The sequence below is a fragment of the Streptopelia decaocto genome (assembly GCF_964273445.1).
Source record: "Streptopelia decaocto genome assembly, chromosome: 1".
Classification (NCBI taxonomy): domain Eukaryota; kingdom Metazoa; phylum Chordata; class Aves; order Columbiformes; family Columbidae; genus Streptopelia; species Streptopelia decaocto.
Window position 1 is genome coordinate 104,816,493 of NC_138663.1, and position 20,657 is coordinate 104,837,149.

A 20,657-nucleotide genomic window follows, 5' to 3' on the forward strand; every position below is an offset into this window, starting at 1 on the left:
AAGGTCTTCTAGTCCAATCCTCTGCAATGAGCAGGGACATCTTCAGTTAGATCAGGTTGCTCAGAGCCCCATCCACCCTGGCCTGGAATGTCTCCAGGGATGAGGCATCTACCACCTCTCTGGGCAACCTGGGCCAGTGTTTTGTCACCCTCAACCAAACAGAACAGAGCTTGCTGCCCAGGCAGGATGGCTGCAGAAGTAACAGCACTGTAGATCTTTGGGAGGTCCTGGCTCACGTGTGGGTACTTTGCTGTGCCAGCCCAGCAGATGAGGAATGCTTGACCTCACCGCTGCAATCCAATGAAAAAAGAGATCTATCGCACTTTCTCTCTTATAAGTGTCTGGTCTGTATGTGACACTAATTAGTTATTATGGAAAGTTATTGATATCCAATAATGTGGCCTGCCGACAAGGTATTATTTACTGCCTGTGCTGTGGTGGCACTTGCAGACCTCGGAGGGGTTTGTCTCCAGTGCTGCTGGCACACTGCCAGAGCTCTCAGCCTGGTCCCGATCCAGCCAAAAACCCACCCATCTCTCCCAGTCTCTGCTGTGTGACTGGCCCACAGTGAGTCCAGTGCGTGGTTTGGTTGTCAGCTTGCTAGAGCTCTGCACCATTCTGCTTCAAACACGGGAATGGTAAGAAAGCCTGGAAAGGGAAAGATCTATTTTCCCTTGCACTTAGTCTGTCCCAGACATCCTTCACCCTATCAAAGCCTTTCTTCAGGTCAATGTCTTAAACCCAAATGTTGAGCCAGCCTGTCAGTAATAACTATTATACTCTATTCAGCAGTGGTTTAGGGACTTAATTGTAGCATGTGGTTTTATTTTTACTGCAGATTAGAACAATTCTGTGCCTTTTTTTTTTTTTTTTTTCCAATTAACTGTGCAACAGTGAGTGTGTCATATAATGATTTTTTTAAAAAAAAAGTTCTGGTGGGATGTCAACTTCATCAAAAAGAATGGTTTTACTTCCTTACTGGTCTGAATTCTTTCCAGGTTTTTGGTGATTAAATTTTATTCTCAAGATGTTCTTTCATGATATGTAAGAAAGAAACATGACTTATGGCCGTGCAGTTTGAATGGCAGGTGGAACAGATACAATTCAAGAGCCTGGGGTTAATAAGCATTCTGGGAAGGCAGATTCCATTGGAGACACTGCGGCTGTAATAGGAGACAAACAAGTTAGCCCCTTCCATAAGAGACTGAAAGGTCTTTTCAACAGGAGGTGTGCACTGCTTAAATGGTAGTCTCCTAGTCTCCTCAAATTCAACCTGCAAAAGCAGTAATGTGCTTGCTTTCTTCTTCTGTAATGTGTATGCACATGTGGTACTGATCTTGGTCAACTCTAAAACTGCAGGGTTGTGCCCCAGTCCAAATCTTGTGAGTTACTGTTGACTTTGAGACTGATCAGGGAAGAGGCTCAGTGTCTGCAGCCTGGCTCTTGCAGGGCCTGGGGAAAAGGGTGTTCATCCTGGAAATGTGCCTTGCTTGGGATCCCCAGTTCTGGCATATACTGAAGGCTCAGTCTTGGTTCTTTGGGGCAGTTCAGGAGTGTCCATGGCTTACAGCGTAAACCTCCCTCTGGTATTTTTTCACTCTTTCAACTTTGGAGTTGTCCAGCAAATACCTGAGAGGAAACTGATTCAGGTTTGATAAAATCTTTCATGTTGAGTTGTTTCTGTCTCAATTTATGACTGACTGCTGGCCTTTCCTGGCTTGGCAGTGCCAGGTTTCTTTTCATATGAGGTAAAATTAACAAATAAACAAACCTGTAAATTATACATCACTGCATAAATGTACCAACAAGTGTTTAGCTGATGTGGAGGTATTACCCTATTCAGTATCTGACTGATGTGTTGATCTGTTTTACTCCAGCCTCATTCTCTCTTGCATTGGGTTTCTGCTTACTTACAAATTTTGCATTTCATGCAGGTTTTCTTCTGTGTGCTCTATGGTGCCTCTTCGTAACACCTTACACCTAGTGGTAACTTTTCACAAAGTCATCTTCTCTGCCCTGATTCTTTCAGTCAGCCTTGCTTATTGTCCAAACCAGTCATCCCCACCGGGCTGGCCTCATTGTGGGCTCTGAGCCTCCCTGGAGGACAGAGATGCTGGAGGTGGGTGTCCAGGCTGCTCCCTCCCGCGGTGCGGGGGGCGGCTCTCCAGCCACCCCAGCACTCAGGGCCCAGCTGCAGCCTCTCTCCGAGGAGTGGGCAGTGTGTTCCCTGGTGGCTCCTTGAAGCAGTTTCCATAGGAAAGCAAATTGGGAAAGGAAGGTGAGTGGGAGTAAAGGAATGAAGACCTTTACTGCAGGCTCAGCAGATGCAGTAATAGATGCAGAAGCACTGTAGCTGTGCTGAAGGTGGGAGCACGGCAACTACTTTGTTCTTTGTGGTCTTGTTTTCTGCAGTGGGTGGCCGTGTGATATCCTCTTAGCTGAAAAAAGGAGAAAGGAAATGGTTGTTTCCTTGGAAGGTCCCAGTTTTTTTCTGATGCCATCATTACGGTGAAGGCTCCTTGAGATTATCAGAAACTTTTTGGAGGCAGGCAGAGCCCTGCCTTCGTCTTCTGGCAGCCACTGTTTAAACAGAGGCACTGTGCACTTGGTGATGCCTCCAAGAGATGTAACAAACATTATTTAAATTATGAATTGCTGTCCATGGGTTATCAGAAGAGGATTTAGTACACAAAACAACCCTAAAGAGCTTATGACATCAGGAAAAGGGTTTCAGCTTCACTGAGTGGAAATTCTTACTTCCTGGGCAGAAGTGTTTTCTCAGTAGGTCAAGTGGGGAAAACTCAAGGTGGGAAATTGTAGCCAGTGAGGCTGGGGGTAAAAACTGTAGTGCAGCAATGTCTCACACTTTTAAATCTTTTTCATGACATCAGGTTGTGTTCCCCATGACAAGTCTGAATGAACACAATGAAGCCCATTTTCTTCACTATTCATTTCTGCTTGTACAAAGGAACAGAACAAAGCTCTGAAAAGTGTGTGATCTTTGACCAGCAAAGCTGTGCCAGTCAAAGCCATTACTACCATTTTTCAGCATAACATGTCTTTTTGATGAATGTGGAGGTGTGAGGAGTAGGCCAACTGCTAAAATGCAGTTCTGTCAGTGTGGTTGCAGCTGCTTTACCCGTACAATTTATTGTTGAAAGACAAAAATCATTTTATCGTGTTAAAACCTAAAGAACATTCATAATTTGAGAGCAGAAAATGACCCCAGATAACACAGTTGGAGTTAGCTAGACTCTAAATTATTTCCACAAGTTAATTAGCTTGTGTGTGCAATACACTGCCATGTACCTCTGCCTTGTACCACCTCCCAACACTTATACATGGAGTTCCTGCATGCAGTGTGTTGTCAGGCTGGGAGATATTATGAAGTTGTAGCTTAGATACAAAAAATAGCAGCATGAAACATGACCACTCAGCATCATGTTGGTAGAAAGAATAGGACAAAGTAGGATAGGGTAGGCTAGAATAGAATAAGAATAGACTAGGATATAGACTAGATTAGTCTAGACTAGACTAGACTAGAATATTTTCAGTTCGTAGGGACCTAACATGATCATCTAGTCCCAATGGAAGATTGCTAGTACAAAATTCAGAATGAAACTCTGGTCATCTTCAACTGTAATCATAAAACCAGTGTTACGTTATGTAGGCACCTGGCTGGAAATGTGAGGTACCGCTGAGATATGTACTCAAGGGACAGCTAGACCCAAGTCTCCCTGGTTTCATCATGCCAAATGGGGATAATTACCTGATGATCTGTGCCCTCATTGATGTGGCTGGGGATGACAGCAGCCAAAAGGCAAGTGTGGGAAAGTCACAGCTGTGGTTTGGTGTGGCTTTGCCTTGTTGGGCTGAGTGTGGAGTTGTTTGAGGGAAGAGATGTTTTCCTCTCTGCTGGGATGAATTAGTCGTCACAGACTGGGCAGTGATGGTGCTTTTGCAAAGCTGTGCTTTCTGTGGTAGGCAAAAAATTCATTTCAGTTTAACCCCCAAAGAAAGAATTTCTGAATAAAAAATTACCTTGGGGATTACTTGAATAAGCTCAGCTTTCGGCACATATCTGTCTCAGTGGTTCATGAATGGGAGGAGGAAGTGTTTTCTGCCCACGACACTACTCGGAGGCTTATTTCTGTGAGTGATGTGTGTCACTTTGGTTATCATTGCTTTGTTCTAGCTACAGTGCTTCTGGAGCAACATCCTACTCTCACTGAGCATCCACAGATAGAAGGGCATTGAAGGGGAAGAAAGATGAGTGTCTTCTAGCCATCCTTTTAGCAAATATTTCCCTTAGTCTTAAATTATCAGGGATGTGGCTGTAACTTCAGTAGCAATAGAACGGGAATTCCTCAAAGGCTTAAAAAATTATTCCACTGTTCTGAAGTATCTGCAAAAATACATTGTCTTCTGGATCAAAATGAGAGTCTTCCAACTTTAGATATTTTCTTCTGACAAGCTGAAGTTTTGCTGAAGCTTTTCCAACCTAGAAATACATGTAAATTTTGTGGAAAATAGGGAGGGTTATACTAATTGTGGGGAGGCTGCTGTGGCCCTTGTAAAGTGAAGAAGCATTGCAGTATTTGTAAAATGTTACTACTGCACAAATATTACAAAGATATAAGGAATCAGGATGCTAATAGAAGGGAAAAATGATAGAATGAAAAGCATCCAAATTAATGTTTGCCTAACTGCCATTTTCATAGGTAAGTAGCGGCTGCACATTTAGATATTTTTTTATTCTGTGTTGTTGCATAGAATCCCTTTTCTGGGATAAAATCAAAGTGTGTTAAGTATGCCAATAGCCAAACTTCAGCAATAATTCTGCATGACAGAAACATTGCCAAGCAGTGACCTCACCCTCACTCACTACGTGAAGACGTACGGTATCCCGCAGGAAATCAATGCTTCCTAATGTGAACAAACATGAAAATGAAATTATCCAACTGGCAAGTCAGGGAAACAATCTTGATTTATCAGAATTATCTGTGATTTAAATGCAGTAGTTAAAAAACCTCAAGTGATAATGAATCTGGCAGATGATCAGTGAATTCGTGCATTTCCCCATGTCATGTGGGTCTGGGCTCTGGTGGGAATCACCTAGGGTGCCAGGCTGGCTCTTTTTTCTTTACTGACCATGGCAGGTTAATTCTGAATAACAAAGCACCCATTACTCACCCAATCTGATGTTTTGGAGCTGCTTACAAATGGTGGAGGTTGGTTGTGCTTGCAGGGGCCTGTGGGTCCAAAACTGAAGCCCAGGCAATACCAACCGCAGCTCATCTGCAAAGCTCATCCACCAAAGAGCATGCCCTAGCATGGAATAGGCAAGCCCACTTTTATCTGGAAGAATATGACACTAAGAAAGCCACTCAGTAAAGTATTATTGGACTAGTGCATTAAATGCATGGCCTGTTATTTTAAGTGTAAATGCTTGGTGTAAATGACGATTTCTGCCCTTAGAACACAAAAGCAGAAAGAACACAGAAAAGGTTAGAAGGTCCCTGAAGGACAAGAGTTGGCTGTGAAGGCCAGGAGGTGACTTGCCCTGGGCGTGAGCGGCAATGTGCCAGTATATCCACCTACCAAACAGAATTGCACATCCAAACAACATCAGCCCAGGCAACCACCATTTGAAAATGCTGTCTCAGTTTTTTGCTTTTCACCGCATACCAATTTCTGCATTTTCTTCTTCTTTTCTCTTTTTTCTCTTTTTTTTTTTAATTTTATTTTAAGCTCAGCAGCAGAGTTAAGAGCTTGTTTTCATATTCTGTGTAACACCCTTACGATACTTCAGACGGTACAAAAAAAAATAAGCAGATGGCTGTGAACTGATCTGTATTTGTATATAGAATGTCTCCAACTTAACGAACAATATCCATATTATAAAAAGAGTTGGCTGGGTTGGCTTCCCCTCCCCCTGTGCTGGCAGATGCTACGGGAGTTGGTAAGATGTGAAGATTGATTGGCAGCTCCCCCCATATCAGGGCTGGGGTATATCCGTGGGTGTCGTCTGCCTTTCCCTGCTGAGCACATAAAGCATCTCAGCCTCCGGAGCAGTCTGGCACCTCTTCCAGCACTTTTTTTTTCACTTGACACTGCTTGGAAAACCCACACAGAAAGAAGAGAGGCAAGGAGGAGAAGGCGGTGAAGTGGGAGGGAGGTAATTAGGCCCAGACCTGATGTCCCGGTGTATCCGCAGGGGCCAGAGAAGTCTGACAGAGCCACGACTGAGAAAGGACAGAGCAAAGACAACAAAATTCAACATCAGCTTATTGTGTCACATTTCTGAGCATTTTTGTCCCTTTCTTCATAAAAAAAGGAACGTATTTGTTCAGTTTCTTGGGCAATGCTTCACCTTTCAAGTAAAAAATCACCGTGCTTGGCTGTGACCCAAATTTGTTTTTTTAGTTTGCCATTAAATATATTAAACAAGTAAATGTGGGAACCCATCCATAGCTTCGCAGACACACATTGGTTTCCTCACAGGCAATCCTGCTCCCATGTAAAGGCAGCATCTCCCCACTGGGTCCCTGATGGTGCTGCGACATGCCAGCTCAGCGCAGTCCGTCTTCTCATGGTCTTTCCATGGTGAACAGATGGGGACAGGCTCTGCTAGAGGAGTATTCCGAGCTCTCAGAGGCTCATCTGTACTCAAAATCAGCAAGTAGCCTATCTGTTAGCTACAGAAATTCTCCAGGGCAAACAGATCTCCCCTGGGGAAAGTTACTTTTGTGATTACTTCCCGTTGTCTGCTTCTTTAGGCTTGGAAACATTGTCAACTTTGCTCCTCGTGAACAAATCCAGGCATCCCCAGAGTGCTCTCTCCCCTGATGCACCATTCCACTTGATACACAATACATTAAGGTCAAACACTGTTTGCTGCTCAACGGCCCCATTTTTTACTTACACTTCCTGCATGATAATTTTAATGACAATGCCCTTCTTCCCCCTCTCCTAGTTTCCTTTCCTTTTTCCTTTCCTGAAAGTATTTCTTCTGTTTTGATGTCATTTCCTGTAGTTTGTTGTTTGTTTTTTTGTGGGTTTTTTTTTTCTGCAACTTATTTCCTGCAGTTTATTTTGTTTTCATCACTGCTTACAATTGAGAGTTTGAAGAATTCCTGTCCAGTGTTGCAGCCAGTGTTATTCCACGTTGGTATTTCTGATAGTTACCAGCAGGTGTTGACGCCTGACATCTCTGCTCTGGTTTTGACTGGATGCAGCTAAACGTAGCCATTTCACCACACCTTCTGGTTTTCTTTGCATGGGCAGTACTCAGTACATGGTCATAATAAAATGTCTGCCCACACTTCAAAGGTAATAATTTTGTATGTACATTAAGAGAGCAATCGTTTGCCACTCTATGCATTTGCTGTGCTAAATCCAATGTGTTGACAACTACCTTGTACTCTGTCCAATGCACACACAAAGACAGATGAATTACAAATGTGCAAGAATTTGCTTTCTGCTATTATGTTCTGGCCAACAACTCTTGCCAGTCGTCCACATCCATACAGCATCTGACAAACCCTGTAGTTCTTCAGCAGTTGTGGCTTTTCAGAAATCCCATCAGAAGTCAATTAGGTTTTCTGCATAAATATGTGGCTTAATAATATAAATGTGAGCACAAACAATAGGATATGGTTTTGGCTCACAGAGCCATACTAGCCATAACAATAAGGATAGTGTATGTTATGATCTTTATTAACACCTTATGACACTTCACAAGAAGTAAATGTTTTGAAATTTGTTTTAGCTTAATCATTTTCATGCTGTGTTTTATGTGCTAGTTGCCATTGGCCATGATGTCTCTGTTTGAAGTGGGGGTTAGCAGGTTGGCAGGAGCTGTAGGGGCTCCCTAGCTGGCATGGTAACAGGTTTGCATCCTGTGCAGGGATGTGCAAAGAGATACAGCTAACAATGCTCACCTCTCAGTCAAATTTGCATGCTAGCATTTACCATTTGAGGCTTGTGGACCATCTTAGGTAAGCAAGGACCTGAAATACAGTAGAAAAAAACAGTGCAACTCTGCAGAAAAAAATATTACTGCCTAAAGTGAGCAAGCTGAGAGCATGTTATTCAAATAATAGTAACAGTTGGAAAATAACTTATCTTGACATAAGTTATTGATCCTGCAGTCTAGGTATACCATATCACTAAGACAGTTTTCGAATGCTATCTGGATGGTTCCTTCTAAAAAGTAATCCAGTATATCTCAGTGGCATAGGAAGTCCAGTAAGTAATACAATCCAATCCATATATCATAACATGTCTGTGCTTTGCAGATTAAGGGCTAATTTCAAGCCTAAAAAGCCTGGAGTGGAGAGGCTGCAATACCTGGGTAGGAGCTGGAGCCCCAGTGGGGACTAGTGCTGGGACATGTCCTTGGCAGTGCAAGGTGGGGTGGAGGGGACTTGCAAGGCTGACAAGAATCCATCCCTAAGCAGGTTTCTTCATTAAATTCAATTCCTTTGAGAAAGTATAGAAGGACAGGGGGCAAGAATCTACATTTTCAGGCAGCTCTCCTTCCCCCTTACAAAACAAAATAGACCATTTTCATTATTGTTTCAACAAGTGAAACTCAGCAAGTCAGCCAGCCATCTTACTTCTTCCTAGCTGACTTCTTCATGTGATTCTCTGAACCCTTACAGCCCTGTTTGCTCTGATGTTTTACACAAGTGTCTTGTCAGAAGTGGGTCTGGAGAAGGATATTGCTAGACAGTGTTGAAATAGGACCCTCCTCCTGGCCCAGGGCCCCTTCCTGGGCTGTGTGTCCCACCAGCCCAGTTCACAGCCAGTTGTCTGAAACAGCGCTTCAAGTAAAGCGTTTGGGAGGCTGGGGCTAAAACAAACTTCTGAGAGGGCTGGTGATGGAGAACTTATGTATTCACTGAGTTTAAGAAAGAATTGTACTGAAAGGACCAGAGGAGCTACACAGTAAACTGGTTGTATCATTACTTGCACCCCTGTGCCCGGCTGATCCTGGGCCACCAGCACGGTGGCACAGGAGTAACTTTTTGAATCATGTGTCTGATTTTAATTGCCTGCTCCAAAAAATACACTGCCTTACCATAATGGGGAGGAAGCTTCCCACAGCAGGCATGGCCTCAAGAGCCATTAGAGACCTTAGAGAGGGCCAGGTCACTCAGTCCTTCTGCAGGAAAGGACTGGTGGAGCTGCAGGAGCAGCAAGAATATTTCCCCAGGGGAAAGGAAAAAAAGTTGCCTTTTGTCCCTCTGAGGTGATTGACTTTCTGTTTTCCCTCAAATGCCAGTGAGTAATTTGGAGGAACATGTGTAGCAATAGTAGCATAGTATTTACTAACTGTAATTGGAAAAAACTGTTGCTCCTAACCTCAACTTGCAGTTAAGCAGTGTTCAGGGCATCTAGCCAAGCACGCTGAAAAAGACTGATGGGTAGGAAAAGGTGTGAAGTATGAGCCACCACCTCTGCTCTTCACACATGGCTTGTTGTTCATGGCTTTTGAGGGTTTGATTTCTCAGCCTACGTGTGGTTCCAGAGGAAAAGAAGAAGGGACCTACATGTTCATTTTCTGCGTAAACTCTTCAGTCTTGTTTATCACTTGGGAGCAGCTTCCAACCTCAGATATTGGCTTCCCCATGCAGTTTGCTGAAGGCGAGAAGGTCAAAAGTGTTGTCAGGCATTGGAACAGGCTGCCCAGGGAAGTGGTTGAGTCACCATCCCTGGAGGTGTTTAAAAGATGAATAGATGAGGTTCTTAGGGACATAATTTAGTGCCAATGTTAGGTTAACAGTTAGACTCGATAATCTTGAGGGTCTCTTCCAACCAAAATGATTCTATGATTCCATGAAAATCACCCCCAGCACTTTTATACTAAATACAAAGTGTAACCTGTGTCTTTGGATTGGGCTTGCTCTTCAAATTTCTTAGGTTTTTTCTGCTATCGCATATGCATTGCCCTACCAACACAGTGACTTTGTCATTACCCATGGGGAGCCACATCAGGGACTAATAGGATGAAGCGATAGGGCTATAGGGCTTTTTTTTCTTACAGGTTATCGTCTTGAATGAAGAGTAGGTCAGCAGTAAACAAAACGCTGTCACCCGCTGATGGCCTTCTGATGCCCTGAGCAAAATAAGTTGTTGCCCTCAATCTGCAGTCCAAGAGACAAGTTTGTGTATCGCAGCACCTCAGCGTAACTGATGCTAAGTGCCACTTCTGAGAGACAAATGGAGAAGGCACAGAGGTTGATGGGGACTAACTCTTAGAGTTTTGAATTTAAGGTCGTAATTTATGAAGATTTTGTACTTATTCCAAGTCACCTGAATCTTATCTTCCAACATGCCGAACACAGCATATTCCATGTTGAGTATCATCTTCCAGTGTGCTTTTTCAAGGCACCCGGTGTTTTACAGCTGAGCTGCATGTTCACAAACATGGAGACGTTGTTGTGTCACAGATGCTGATGTGGAAATGGGTGCTCCAATGTGCAAGCCTCTGCTCTTCTTCAAAAGAGGATCCTCAGCATAGAGTAGGTATACTTGTTCAGATAGAAATATGCAGGAGAATTGAATGTTTTGAGTAGGAGAATAGGCAAGATACGTTGATTGACAGCCAGCTGATCATGAGCCAGCAGTGTGCCCAGGTGGCCAAAAAGGCCAACAGCATCCTGGCTTATGTCAGGAATAGTGTGGCCAGCAGGACTAGGGAAGTGATTGTGCCACTGTACTTGGCACTGGTGAAGCCCCACCTCAAATCCTGTGTTCAGTTTTGGGTCCCACATATAAGAAGGACATTGAGATGCTGGAGAGAGCTCAGAGAAGGGCAGCAAAGCTGGTGAGGGGCCTGGAGCACAAGTCTGATGAGGAGCAGCTGAGGGAACTGGGGCTGTTCAGCCTGGAGAAAAGGAGGCTGAGGGGAGACCTGATCACTCTCTGCAACTACCTGAAAGGAGGTTGTAGCATGGAGGGGGTTGGTCTCTTCTCCCAGGTCGCGACTAACAGGACAAGAGGAAATGGCCTCAAGGTGCACCAGGGGAGGTTTAGATTGGATAGTAGGAAAAATTTCTTCACAGAAAGGGTTGTCAGGCACTGGAACAGGCTGCCCAAGGAAGTGGTGGAGTCACCATCCCTGGAGGTGTTTAAAAGGCATTTAGATGAGATTCTTAGGGACATGGTTTAGTGCTGGAGTTAAGTTACATTATGGTTGGACTCGATGATCCTAAGGGTCTCTTCCAACTGAAATGATTCTATGATTCTATGAAAACTGCTGCCAAAACACTATTTTACATATCACAAAAATGTCTATAGGCTGGGGAATGTGAGGGTGGTTTTTTTTGCAAGATCCTGAAGGTAAGGATTAACCAAGGTAGGTAGAACAGTAAATTAATTTTGTAAAGCTTTGTTCCTGAGTGCTGGCATGTGAAATCAGGGTGACTGATCTGAGAGTAGCATCACAGTGAACCACACACTTCTCTATGACAAAAAGCAGAGCATTATGGTGACCTGTTGGAGCAACTCCAGCAAGCTTAGTAGTAATTTGGGCTGAGTCGGTACAGGGGAAAAATAGCAGAGCAGTGAGGGAGAATTGCAAAGGATGTCTAAAAGCGTACTAACAAAGTGTTTTTATAGAGGCCACACACTACAATGCCAGAGATAAGAGACTTTATCTTGCTGTGTATTGAGAGTGGGAGTAATGTGAAGGGTCAACATGGGAAGAAATCTGCATTGACAAGCACTGAAAGTGTGTCAGACTAAAATAAGTGCTTTCAACTAATTAAGCATGTAGGATTGAAAGGGCTCTCTTGAGACATTGATTTCAGTTACATGCTCTGGGGTGAGTATACACAAACGTGTATGTATATGCATGTGTGTGCTGTCATATCATCCTTGCTATAACAATCCATCCTTACCATTAGGTCCAGTAGCCTTAAATTAGTTTGGTTCAGCATTTTTCTTTAACATTGCTTATGCTTTCACTGTTTTACCGGCTAATTAGTTTTTTTGTTTTCTCATGGAGCATGGCAGCAAGCTGAAATGAATATGGACTCATCCTGCAGAATAGCTGACCTAACAACAACCTCAGGTTTGCCCAGCAGGACTCCCGTGTTGCCTGCCTTCTTTCCCATTGCCCTGCAGGCAACACCAGTGCTGCCTTTTGTATCACTTCTGCTCACTTAGGTGGGGCATGAATGACTTCCCAGCTGGGTTGTGGTCTCTGAAGATGTAGAATTGGATTAAATGTTTGATTTCATGCATACACATACACAACTGAGGAAACTTTTGCCTAGTCCTGTATCTTCAGCTGCCCTGGGAATAAAGTCTGACCCTATTGGTGGTTTCTTTTTTTGCTTACTAACCTGCTTTCCCTGATGGGCTTCCTGCCATCTCTGACTGAACAAGGACCATGGAAACACCGTGGCTACACATACATTATTGAACATTTCAGATGTTTGTTAAGATATAAGTGTGTTGCGCTCTATCCAGAGCTTTCTGTCACCATGCATTAGAAGAGATGTGCACTGAGGGAGATTTCTTTGCTACAGAGCTGGGTGTGATGGGGTGGGGGGGTACGCACAATTGCACATATTCATGGATATGTATTATACAATACGTAGACACGTGCACCTAAAATAAAAATGCCATTCACCTCTCATGGGTGAGAAGGGCAACTCCACTAATGAAACCCTCCAACAGAAAACTGCTGTCTGTGGCTACATTTGTCACTATTTTGTAGCTGAAAGCATAAAGCTATTTCTCTCCCAGCCACTCTTGGAGGCCATGTAAAACATAGACCAGAGAACAGGAATAAAAGGAGAGGAAGAAATTGCTGGCTAGAGAAACTTCATAGGAATAAAAGGCTTGAATGTACCAAATACTGTGTATTTCTGGGAGGTTATTGTCTCTCCTGCAGTGACAGCTTTGAAATATCAAGTCCCATTCTGGCTGCTGTAACTTATTTGACCGAGTTAGGGAAAGCAATTAATATGTTCAAACACCACCAGCAGTGACTGAAAGCAGCAAAGCCAAGAATGGGATTAGCGTGTGGTACTCTTCACATAAGTGCATATTGCTTAACATCCTGATCTCCTTACATGTATAAGAACCACACGCTTCCCAGCCCTCTTGAATTATGTTTGTTCTTGTGCCAGTTAACTGCACACCAGGTAAATGCAAAATTCAAGGATCTGCACATTGAAATGGCATCCAAATCATATGCTTTCCAGTTTTTTAATCTCTCTAGATAACTGAACGCTGAGTAGACATAGAGTTTTGTCCACTTGTCCATTTTTCTCCTGAATAGCTGTTATTTCCATATGTGTGGCATAAAGGGAGGCAGAAAAATGTCACAGAAACCGTGGCTGAAATGTGAGAAGTTTCATCATATTGGCAAGAAATAAAACAATACAAAGAGCATAAAAGATCATGGTCTTTCTCAACAGTTTCTGCTGCCGGTGAGGCTTCTGCCTTTTTGCTTGAGTTTGAAAAATTTGCTAAATTGTCCATCCATGAGCACAGAACAGAATAATAACTGTGCTCATGTTATTGCCCACATGCAGCTAAAGCCTTAACTTGTTTTGTCATGTCTCCCCTCCTGTTTGTCTGGAGGGCAGCTGCAGCCCGTGCAGACGCAGTTGCGCTGGCTTTGATTTGAATGTGTGATTGCCGGTGGCAGGGGAGATGTGGTGATCCAGGCTTCAGCTCCAGATCGGTCACCCAAACCATGTCTTGAGGCCTAAGGCACTGGAGTTTGCTCCTCGTATCCGTCCTGGACTCAAGTTGTTCAGTGCAAAAAATGCTCAGAGATAATTTTGGTTTCTGCCTTGATAACAGCAAGAATAAGATATAATGATGTGCAAAGGCATTATAAACCAGGTTTTCCAGTGTGGGCTCCCAGAGAGAAATAACCAAGGAGCAGACCACCTGAAATGGGGCATCAGTCACCCATAGCCCTGTGACGGTGTGCACTGCAAGGACTGAAAGGGAAATGTCTGCACTGAACAGTGCCCTCATAGCCGTCAGAGTCCGCCAGGAAAGCAAAACCAAAAGATGTGACCAATGATGGGGACATCCCATTAAGATGCTGAAAAAATCCCAAAGATGCACAAGAGTGGCAAGGAAAAGGAGACAGGGGTTTGGGTATGCATTTTTCTATTTCACTGGGGATTGAGGGTCTTATGTGAGAGGCGTCCTGCTGGGTAAGTCCCAGCACCCTCCATGGCATCCCTGTGAAGCAGCAGACACAGAGGGAGCTGCTTTGAAAGTACTGAGCTTGCTGATGTATTGCACAAAATGTGGGACATGTACGGTGGAGGAGCGACTGTAGATTTTTATCAGCCTTGTAGGCTTAAACCCCCTGGGTGTTACAGCAAAGACACGAGTACTTGGGGGAAGAATACATTTGAGACATTCAGGGCTATAAATAAAATTCACATCAGACTCAGCACTTGCCTCAATGAAAAATTTATGCACTAAAATGCATGATGAAGTTGGATGTGTTGCCAGACTGCCTAGTCTTTGGGATAATCTGGTTTTCCTCAGAATTAATTTTCTTGCAATGTTTTGCATACAAACTTAGCAGTAACTCACTGCTGACCTGGGCAATAGGTGTGGAAGTTGGATCAGGTTGAACCCTGCTGCTGCTGCTCGCATAGGCCTGTTTATTCAAAGCTGTGTGAACATACGGCTTTCCTATTACACTGACTTTCACAAGAAACCTGAAATGGCTAGAAAAAATGGCATTTGCTAAAATGACAGCTCAGGCATGTTAACGCTGGAGGAGAAGGGCTCCCCAAGCAGGTCCTGGCGTGGTGCTGGTGGCCACAGCAGCCTTGGAGAGCATCCTGCATCCCTGCAGCACAGCGCGGAGAAGAGGTGGGTGCACAGCCCCCAGCTCCTCTGCCTCCTGCACAGTGCCTGGGTCATTAGAGCCTCTCATAAGAGCAACTGGGCTCTGAAAAAGGCTTATTTGCTAGTCTGATCCTTTTAAATTGTGTTTTTTGTCTCTTGGAATACAGATACTTTAATCAGGATTCAGCAGCTGCTGGTTCAGCCATGCTTGTGCAGGAGTTCAGGTTGTGGTGGCTCTGGGCTCTGTCCCTTAGCAAGTAGTCACCTTCCTTGCTTGCCACTCAGATCCCCTCCAGGCTCCACACTTCTTCACACTTTACACCAATTCATGTTTTCTCTTTGAATCGGGAAATTATCTTTCCCTCCCCATACCCGTGTCCCCCCCACCCTCTGCCCCCCCCACTTTATGGCAACTATAATACAGAAAGAAATAATAGAAAGTTGAGAAACAGAAGGAGCTTGAGTGGGGGAGGTAAGCATCTAGAGAAGCAGACGGAGTTGGGGAGGGAAAACCCCTGGATCTATCAAGTAAATAGAGCAGAAATCTTGCTTGGCCTTTGTGGTGTTATTATTAGAACAACCACGCTTGAGTGCACGAAAGCTGCACAACCTTCAAGCATCCACATCCAGCTCTGCCACAGCAGGATCTTTTTTCTGCTTTGCTAAATGAGGGAGGGAGCATGAATGAGAGGATATGAAGACAAGAATGGTCTATAAATGATAAATATGATCAACTTCAATGAAACAGCTGTTTGGAAACCTTCAAAAATCTTCTCATGAGAACAGCTATTAGTGTATGTCTGTTTGACATTGGCTGTCAGGAAACCAGCCAACGTTAATGGATCCACAGAATGTAATGGGGAATCCATTTAAATGGTCTCTTGTCATTTTGTCATCCCACAAGACCAAAAAAACAATTACTTTAACTCAGGAATGAAATGAACATGATAGTTTATATGATTCACTTGTATATTCTAAATTGATCAAAGTGCACACTAAAAATATATTAACAATCCATGTCTGATGCCTGAAATGCAGCATTTCCTGTATCTGTACAGGCTGCTTTTTCTCATTCAGTTTGGTGTCCAGCTGTTAATAATTTAAAGACTGTGGCTTTACAGTTTCTGTATTGCTTTATTTATTATGCATGTTATGATGATGCTGAGGGGCTACAGCCACACGCAGGTTCAGCATTGTGAAAACAGCCTGCGGAGTAAAACACCGAGTGAAGGGAACTGCTGGCTGGAAGAGATACCTGATCCCCATTTCACAGGACTGGGGCAGAGGGAGTGTTGATATTTAACCCAGGCTCTTAGCAGAGGTAGATGGTGAAGCTTTGACTGAACAGGTCTTCTGGATCTCAGCCCAGTGGTCTTTGAATAACCTTGCCACAAGGATGGCTTTTTTTATTTTTAGTGGAGGTGAGAGATGCAGCCCTGTGCAGAAAATCAGACGTTCAGTGGTCCTGAAAGCCCACAGTCCACTCCTGTGATTGCATCCTCTGGCTTCAGCTCCCAGCAATGGTGCAAAGGACAATGTGCAAGGAATGAAGTAGAAGCGGGTCCCACTTTTGACAGACAATCACATCTGGAAATCCCCTTCAGAAAGGGTGCAGGCTCACTCATTTACCAGTGAGCTTCTTTCTCTCTCTTTCTGTTTTCCGGGAAGTTTTTCTAGAGCTTCTCTGCCCTGAGGTTGGGATGCTGTTCTTCAAACATCCAGCCTAATTGCATTCGTGGCAGGTTTATACTTATTTGTCCTTGGGCCAGCATTGTCCTCTACCCTACCCAGTGCTTCTGCCTCCCTCTGAGCTTCTCCCCCACCACAGGCTGACAATATTCATCTCCTCGCAGCTTTTTCACCAGCTCTTTTAGTTTCTATTCTGGACTGCCTAGAAAATCCACTCCTGTCTTTAAGTATTCTACAGGACTGTTCTGTTCTGTGTATTGCGCAATATTTCTGCTTTCTTGGTATTAGTGGGGCGTATTCTCTGACACAGCAATTCAGAGTTACTGCAGGAGAAGGTGAGAAGGTTCGGACGTGCACTGGCTGGGGCCATGGCACAGGGTACTGGAAGCTTCTTAGTGCCCTATCATTTGAAGATAAGCAATGTAATTGTGCTTTATTTTTCCTTTGGTACAGCACTATGCACAGCTCTGCCAGGTTTGCCAGCTAAGGGAGACTTGGATGGCTAAGAGGTCATGCTATTTTAGTAATATCTCTGAAGAGCAATGTGTGTCTACAACCGTAACTGTGTAGTAGAATTGTTTTAGCTAGGTTTCATTTTTAAGTCTCACACAAAGTATAGTAACCCAACTCCCACTCTTCTTATTTGTGAAACACAGCTGCCAAAGTGAGAAGAGCTTTCTACAAGTTAAATTTTGCAGCAAAATCTATTCTAGTCTAATGAAACATGTGAACATTTGACAAGTAGGTAAAACTTTCCACTCACTTACTGAGCTTCATCACAGAGAACTACTAGAGCTGCAGTCTAGACAGATTTTTTTCTGGGAGTAGGAAGGAACTGCTTGTGCCTGCCATTTCATTAGCCTCCAGGGTACAATTTGTAATCATGAATATCACAAATCCTCAGCAATATAAAGAATGGGTGGGGTATCATTACTATCACTTGTAAATTTTTGTCCTGAGATGAGCTTCCCAAGGAGACAGTACAGCTCAGAACAGGATCGAGGCATTTTATTTTGTGTTTCAGTATGTTGTCTGTAAAATAGACTTAGTGCTTCCTTGCCCTCAAGGGGTAAAGGAAATATGAAAATCAGCTAATGATGGTGAGATATTCACCTACTGCAGTGGTGACAGACAGACAAGCTATCAAAAGCTCTGCTTGAGATTTGGCAACATTACGTTATTGCAGTGTCTATCATTTAGTAAGTAAATCCTCATTATGAACACCTAGAGGTTGCTGTCATTCATACTACAGACACCCCCACTATCAATCATTTTTTTTCTCACCCTGATGCTGTTCCTTGCACTGACACCGTGGCCAGTTGCATAGAACAGCACTACAAACATAGAGTGAAAACCACCTGCAAAAACCCACTGAGAAGCAAAGTAAGGCTCCCTACTGGACGGAGAGTTTGAGGTCCCTTCAGTGGTGCTGAAGCTCTGAGAACCTGAACTTCAGCAGGTCTATCACCATATTATACCACCACTTTCATCCTGACATCCACAAAGTTTTGTGAACTGGATTTTTTTCTTATTAAAGAATAGCATCCCACACATGGCAGCGTGGTTCCTGGGTTTCTCCCATTGTGTCTGCTTCCTCCTTCTTCTCCTACAATACTTTCCCTGTTCGTTTCTCTATACAAAGCACACTGGTATGCCTTTGGCCCAGGTGAAAGTTGTTTTGCATCAAAGAAAGCAACAAAACCAGAAAAAGCAAAACCTCCAAGCAGCTCTCTGACATGTTGCACTCACTCCCCTTCAAAAAAGGGCAACTACTGCTGAAGATTGGAGAGCGCAAATGCATTGAAAGTAGATGGGAGAAAGCCCCGAAATGTGCAAGCTCCTTGATTGGAGACAACATACTGCTGCAGATGTTTCATCACCAACCCCTTTCTCTGGCTTAGTTTCCCTCTTGGTGGTGTCCCTTAACAGCAGCATGTCCCTTCTTCTCTCGTGGAAGTGGTGATGGCCCTGCTGGACAAGGGCTGGGGGCTGTCCTTGCTTGGAGCAATAAAAACAATGTAAGGGACGAGTCCAGACACAAAATACCCATCATCTCATTGAACAAGGCAGGTGCTGGAGGAGGGGGCTGGCACACAGGGTGGGTCTCTAACACAGAGTTACAAATCCCTGGTAATGCTCTCTGTGTAGGAGGGCTCTGGCCATCAGCATTGCACAGGACCGTGTTGAGATTGAAGCCACCTCTGCTCTAGCTCTCTTGCCAGAGAGGGGATATGCTAGGGAGAGCAGGGCCAGGGTGTACTGCCCTGCTTGAGAGAGATGAGGGCAAAGGAGAGGAGCACATGGCTGGTGGAGGCACCAACCCAAGGCACGCTGGCTGTTTAGCTCCTTGCTGGGAAGGGAACTCCAGGAGGCACCTCCACTACCCTTCCTCCTGTGTGTGAGGGACCCTGCCAGCATCACGCTGCCTTGTCCTGTAAGCAAAACAGGTGCAGCAGCTCCTTGGCATTAGAAGACGAGATGACTGGAGAGACTGTATCAATGCCTTTGTTCAGCCTGGAGAAGAGGAGACTGAGGAGACACCTCATCTCGGTCTACAGCTTCCTCACAAGGGGAGGAGGAGGGACAGGCGCTGATCTCTTCTCTTTAGTGACCAATGACAGAACCTGAGGGAATGGCAGGAAGATGTGCCAGGGGAGGTTTAGGTTGGACTTTAGGAAAAGATTCTTCCCCCAGAGGGTGGCGGAGCACTGGAACAGGCTCCCCAGGGAGGTGTCACGGCCCCAAGCCTGACAGTGTTCAAGAAGAGACTGGACAGCACCCTCAGACACATGGTGTGAACTGTAGGGTTGTCGTATGCAGGGACAGGAGTTGGACTTGTTGATCCTTGTGGGTCGCTTCCAACTCAGGACATTCTACGATTCTGTAGAAGAAGGAGCAAGCCCAGTGCTGTAGCTGAGGACATACCCTGTGCTCTTGCTGCTTTATGTAGGTTGATGAGCACAGGTGTAACAAGCCTGCTCCACTCTGCCAGCCACAGCAGAGCCCTGGCACCCCCCATAGCCCTCTTTTCCTGCTTTGGCCCTTGGAAATCTGGCTCCTGCATACGCTGAGGTTGGGAACATCTCCCCTGAGAAATTCTCTCAGACCTTTAGTGGACTTGGTTCATTTAATTTTCGGAGGCAGAGTTCCGGGATTTCCCTGTGGAGGAATGGAAGTGTTCCTGAACCTCAGAAGTCCCCGTCTATTAAGGGAACCTCTTTTGATAGATGGCAGTTAAAGTCACTCAGCAGGGTGGGCAGTTAATCTCAGTCATTACACCCTGGAAGGCAACGGGCTAGCAACCTGTGTCAGAAATTAGTCATGTATAACATGATGTAGTGAAAGAGCATATTGGCAGGAGAAGAGGTAAATGGGAGACCTATTCCGCCCTCTGCTCTTGCTTGAAACATCACTGTGGAAAGGTTGCGCAGCTTCTTTGCATTTTCATTTTGCTGCCTATAAAATTATTATCAGTTTAGTCCATGTATTTCACATCGATATAGTAGCATTTCCTCCAGAGAGCTATTTTCAATCTGACAAAAGGGCATTGTCTAAAGGCTAAATGGTATAATGTGGTATGGAAATACGAAGAAGATAATGGTTGCTCTGATTTGGTGGGAGGAGACGTGCTGTATCATCACCAGTGCCAGTTCTTGGCACTGGTCTTCCAAGCGAGAGCCTTTTCTTTTCAGCTAGGTTGATATAAGAGAGGCTAGGAGTCTTACCCCGTATTCTGTTTTTATCCTACAGCTGTCTCCAACCTGGATGCAGAGAGCAAACTGAGTGTCTATTACCGAGCACCTTGGCATCAGCAAAGAAACATCTTCCTCCCCTCCACCAGACCTCCTTGCGTGGAGGAGCTGCACCACCACGCCAAGCAGCACCTGCGAGCCCTGCGCAGAGGTAGGTGCCTCTTCTCGCTCCAGCTCCAGCTCCATGCATGTGACACCTCTCCATGGTCCCCGCTGGGCAGCAGTGGTGTACTCAGGCACAGGCACAGGGCTGTGGGCGCTGGTCTCCGCTGGGACTTAGGTACTCAGGCTAAGAAATAAATCTGAAGAAATTCTAGCATTAGAAGAGGTCTTTTGGCTTTTCTCTGCTTACTTGAGTAGAGCTGAAAA

At 44.6% G+C, this 20,657-nt stretch overlaps 1 protein-coding gene across 1 annotated transcript in view; it reads left to right on the forward strand.

The window, feature by feature from the left end:
* The window catches only part of NHS (NHS actin remodeling regulator), a gene marked incomplete at its 5' end in the record, with an annotated part of 259,114 nt that overhangs the window by 211,350 nt on the left and 27,107 nt on the right, over nt 1-20,657 (forward strand). The window contains one exon of the mRNA XM_082063690.1: nt 20,287-20,439. Within this exon, the coding sequence (XP_081919816.1) occupies nt 20,287-20,439 (153 nt within the window). The remainder of the gene's footprint in view (nt 1-20,286; nt 20,440-20,657) is intronic.